This window comes from Oncorhynchus keta, unplaced genomic scaffold, assembly GCF_023373465.1.
Source record: "Oncorhynchus keta strain PuntledgeMale-10-30-2019 unplaced genomic scaffold, Oket_V2 Un_contig_6060_pilon_pilon, whole genome shotgun sequence".
In the NCBI taxonomy this organism is placed as follows: domain Eukaryota; kingdom Metazoa; phylum Chordata; class Actinopteri; order Salmoniformes; family Salmonidae; genus Oncorhynchus; species Oncorhynchus keta.
Window position 1 is genome coordinate 125001 of NW_026288651.1, and position 5066 is coordinate 130066.

Genomic DNA, 5066 nt, shown 5'->3' on the forward strand with positions numbered 1-5066 from the left:
GGTAGAAACAGGAGAGGAACAGGAGAGAGAGACAGGAGAGAAACAGGAGAGAGAGACAGGAGAGAAACAGGAGAGAAACAGGAGAGAAACAGGATAGAAACAGGAGAGAAACAGGAGAGAGAAACAGCAGAGAGAAACAGGAGAGGAACAGGAGAGAAACAGGAGAGAAACAGGATAGAAACAGGAGAGAAACAGGAGAGAAACAGGAGAGAGAAACAGGAGAGAGAAACAGGAGAGAGAGAGAAACAGGAGAGAAACAAGAGAGAAACAGGAGAGAAACAGGAGAGAAACAGGAGAGAGAAACAGGAGAGAAACAGGCGAGAAACAGGGGAGAGAGACAGGAGAGAAACAGGAGAGAAACAGGAGAGAAACAGGAGAGAGAAACAGGAGAGAAACAGGAGAGAAACAGCAGAGAAACAGGAGAGAAACAGGAGAGAAACAGGAGAGGAACAGGAGGGAAACAGGAGAGAAACAGGAGAGAAACTGGAGAGAAACAGGAGAGAGAAACAGGAGAGAGAAACAGGAGAGAGAAACAGGAGAGAAACAGGAGAGAAACAGGAGAGAAACAGGAGAGAAACAGGAGAGAGAGACAGGAGAGAAACAGGAGAGAAACAGGGTAGAAACAGGAAAGAAACAGGAGAGAGAGACAGGAGAGAAACAGGAGAGAGAGACAGGAGAGAAACAGGATAGAAACAGGAGAGAAACAGGAGAGAAACAGGAGAGAGAAACAGGAGAGAGAAACAGGAGAGAGAGAGAAACAGGAGAGAAACAAGAGAGAAACAGGAGAGAAACAGGAGAGAAACAGGAGAGAGAAACAGGAGAGAAACAGGAGAGAAACAGGGGAGAGAGACAGGAGAGAAACAGGAGAGAAACAGGAGAGAAACAGGAGAGAGAAACAGGAGAGAAACAGGAGAGAAACAGCAGAGAAACAGGAGAGAAACAGGAGAGAAACAGGAGAGGAACAGGAGGGAAACAGGAGAGAAACAGGAGAGAAACTGGAGAGAAACAGGAGAGAGAAACAGGAGAGAGAAACAGGAGAGAAACAGGAGAGAAACAGGAGAGAAACAGGAGAGAAACAGAGAGAGAGACAGGAGAGAAACAGGAGAGAAACAGGGTAGAAACAGGAAAGAAACAGGAGAGAGAGACAGGAGAGAAACAGGAGAGAGAGACAGGAGAGAAACAGGAGAGAAACAGGAGAGAAACAGGAGAGAAACAGGAGAGAAACAGGAGAGAGAAACGGGAGAGAAACAGGAGAGAAACAGGAGAGAGAGAGGAGAGAGAAACAGGATAGAAACAGGAGAGAAACAGGAGAGAGAAACAGGAGAGAAACAGGATAGAAACAGGAGAGAAACAGGAGAGAAACAGGAGAGAAACAGGAGAGAGAGACAGGAGAGAAACAGGAGAGAAACAGGAGAGAAACAGGAGAGAGAAACGGGAGAGAAACAGGAGAGAAACAGGAGAGAGAGAGGAGAGAGAAACAGGATAGAAACAGGAGAGAAACAGGAGAGAGAAACAGGAGAGAAACAGGATAGAAACAGGAGAGAAACAGGAGAGAAACAGGAGAGAAACAGGAGAGAGAAACGGGAGAGAAACAGGAGAGAAACAGGAGAGAGAGAGGAGAGAGAAACAGGATAGAAACAGGAGAGAAACAGGAGAGAGAAACAGGAGAGAAACAGGAGAGAGAGACAGGAGAGAAACAGGAGAGAAACAGGAGAGAAACAGGAGAGAGAAACGGGAGAGAAACAGGAGAGAAACAGGAGAGAGAGAGGAGAGAGAAACAGGATAGAAACAGGAGAGAAACAGGAGAGAGAAACAGGAGAGAAACAGGATAGAAACAGGAGAGAAACAGGAGAGAAACAGGAGAGAGACAGGAGAGAAACAGGAGAGAGAAACAGGAGAGAAACAGGAGAGAAACAGGAGAGAGAGAGGAGAGAGAAACAGGATAGAAACAGGAGAGAAACAGGAGAGAGAAACAGGAGAGAAACAGGATAGAAACAGGAGAGAAACAGGAGAGAGACAGGAGAGAAACAGGAGAGAGAAACAGGAGAGAAACAGGATAGAAACAGGAGAGAAACAGGAGAGAGAGACAGGAGAGAAACAGGAGGAAACAGGGTAGAAACAGGAGAGAAACATGAGAGAGAGACAGGAGAGAAACAGGAGAGAAACAGGAGAGAGAAACAGGAGAGAAACAGGAGAGAAACAGGGAGAGAAGCAGGAGAGAGAGACAGGGAGAGAAACAGGAGAGAAACAGGGTAGAAACAGGAGAGAAACATGAGAGAGAGACAGGAGAGAAACAGGAGAGAGAGACAGGAGAGAAACAGGAGAGAAACAGGAGAGAAACAGGAGAGAAACAGGAGAGAAACCGGGAGAGAAACAGGAGAGAAACAGGAGAAACGGGAGAGAAACAGGAGAGAAACAGGAGAGAGAGAGGAGAGAGAAACAGGATAGAAACAGGAGAGAAACAGGAGAGAAACAGGAGAGAAACAGGATAGAAACAGGAGAGAAACAGGAGAGAAACAGGGAGAGACAGAGAGAAACAGGAGAGAGAAACAGGAGAGAAACAGGGGAAAACAGGATAGAAACAGGAGAGAAACAGGAGAGAAACAGGAGAGAAACAGGAGAGAAACAGGAGAGAGACAGGAGAGAAACAGGAGAGAGAAACAGGATAGAAACAGGAGAGAAACAGGAGAGAAACAGGAGAGAGACAGGAGAGAAACAGGAGAGAAACAGGAGAGAAACAGGAGAGAGACAGGAGAGAGAAACGGGAGAGAGAGAGAGAAACAGGAGAGAAACAGGAGAGAAACAGGAGAGAAACAGGAGAGAAACAGGAGAGAGACAGGAGAGAAACAGGAGAGAAACAGGAGAGAAACAGGAGAGAAACAGGAGAGAGACAGGAGAGAGAAACGGGAGAGAAACAGGAGAGAGAAACAGGAGAGAAACAGGAGAGAGAGACAGGAGAGAAACAGGAGAGAGAAACAGGAGAGAAACAGGAGAGAAACAGGAGAGAAACAGGAGAGAAACAGGAGAGAGAAACAGGAGAGAAACAGGAGAGGAAACAGGAGAGAAACAGGAGAGAGAGAAAACAGGAGAGAGAAACAGGAGAGAGAAACAGGGAGAGAAACAGGAGAGAGGAGAGAAACAGGAGAGAGAAACAGGAGAAACAGGAGAGAAACAGGAGAGGAGAGAAGACAGGAGAGAAACAGGAGAGAAACAGGGTAGAAACAGGAGAGATGAGAGACAGACAGGAGAGAAACAGGAGAGAAACAGGTAGAAACAGGAGAGAAACATGAGAGGAGAGAAACAGGAGAGAGAGACAGGAGAGAAACAGGAGAAACAGGGTAGAAACAGGAGAGAAACATGGAAGAGACAGGAGAGAAACAGGAGAGAGAGACAGGAAAACAGGAGAGAAACAGGGTAGAAACAGGGAGAAACATGAGAGAAACCGGAGAGAAACAGGAGAGAAACAGGAGAGAGAGACAGGAGAGAAACAGGAGAGAAACAGGAGAGAGAGAGGAGAGAGAAACAGGATAGAAACCGGAGAGAAACAGGAGAGAAACAGGAGAGAAACAGGATAGAAACAGGGAGAGAAACAGGAGAGAAACAGGAGAGAGACAGGAGAGAAACAGGAGAGAAACAGGAGAGAAACAGGAGAGAGAAACAGGAGAGAAACAGGAGAGAAACAGGAGAGAAACAGGAGAGAAACAGGAAGGACAGAGAGAAACAGGAGAGAGAAACAGGAGAGAAACAGGAGAGAAACAGGATAGAAACAGGAGAGAAACAGGAGAGAAACAGGAGAGAAACAGGAGAGAAACAGGAGAGAAACAGGAGAGAAACAGAGAGAAACAGGAGAGAAACAGGAGAGAAACAGTATAGAAACAGAGAGAGGAGAGAAACAGGAGAGAAACAGGAAGACAGGAGAGAAAAGGAAGAGTATAGAAACAGGAGAGAAACGGGAGAGAGACAGAGAGAACAGGAGAGAAACAGGAGAGGAAACAGGAGAGAAACAGGAGAGAAACAGGGAGAGACAGGAGAAACAGGAGAGAAACAGGAGAGAGAGAAACAGGAGAGAACAGGAGAGAGAGACAGGAGAGAAACAGGAGAGAGAAACAGGAGAGAAACAGGAGAGAAACAGGAGGAGAAACAGGAGAGAAACAGGAGAGAGAAACAGGAGAGAAACAGGAGAGAGAAACAGGAGAGAAACAGGAGAGAAACAGGAGAGAGAAACAGGAGAAACAGGAGAGAGAAACAGGAGAGAAACAGGAGAGAAACAGAGAAACAGGAACAGGAGAAACAGGAGAGAAACAGGAGAGAGAAACAGGAGAGAAACAGAGAGAAACAGGAGAGAGAAACAGGAGTGAAATGTGAGAGACCGAGGACAGAGGGAAATAGAGTCTCTCAATAAGTCTGTACGTTGACCTCTGTGGCAAAGCTGTTGAGAACAGATACATCAACTATCCTGACACACACACACACACACACACACACACACACACACACACACACACACACACACACACACACACACACACACACACACACACACACACACACACACACACACACACACACACACACACACACACACACACACACACACACACCTCAAAGGATCTGGCCCTGTCTGCCCTCTCTAAGTTGCCCTGGAGAGAGTCCATCTCTGTCTACCCCTCCCTTCCTCCCTCTATCTCTCATTCCCCCTCTCTCTCTCTCTCTCTCTCTCTCTCTCTCTCTCTCTCTCTCTCTCTCTCTCTCTCTCTCTCTCTCTTTCTCTCTGTCTATCTCTCATTCCCTCTCTCTCTCTCTCTCTCTCTCTCTGTCTATCTCTCATTCCCTCACTCTCTCATTCCCCCTCTCTCTCTCTCCCCTCTCTCTCTCTCTCTCTCTCTCTCTCTCTCTCTCTCTCTGACTGTCTGTCAACTAAAACTGTCCTCCACTCAGGCATAAGAGAGGGAGGGGCAAGGAGGGGGATAGGTTCAGGGAGAGGAGGTGGGGAGAGGAGGAAGAGAGAGGTCCCGAAGTGGAGAGGATCAGGGAGAGGAGGAGAGAGGATTAGGGGAGTGGAGAGG

General features: G+C 47.2%; 1 protein-coding gene across 14 annotated transcripts in view; it reads left to right on the plus strand.

Moving 5' to 3' along the window:
- LOC127925665 (histone-lysine N-methyltransferase, H3 lysine-79 specific-like) overlaps nucleotides 1-4218 on the plus strand; it is a 5640-nt gene extending 1422 nt beyond the window's left edge. The window contains exons 1-4 of one of the 14 annotated variants that reach the window (XM_052510679.1): nucleotide 1; nucleotides 514-616; nucleotides 2035-2086; nucleotides 4178-4218. The exon at nucleotide 1 is cut by the window's left edge and continues 1422 nt beyond it. In XM_052510679.1, coding sequence (XP_052366639.1) covers nucleotide 1; nucleotides 514-616; nucleotides 2035-2060 — 130 coding nt within the window. In that variant the 3' untranslated portion in view covers nucleotides 2061-2086; nucleotides 4178-4218. The other 13 variants (XM_052510680.1, XM_052510678.1, XM_052510677.1 and 10 more) reach the window with 13 other exon arrangements.
- The last annotated feature ends 848 nt before the right edge of the window (nucleotides 4219-5066 follow it).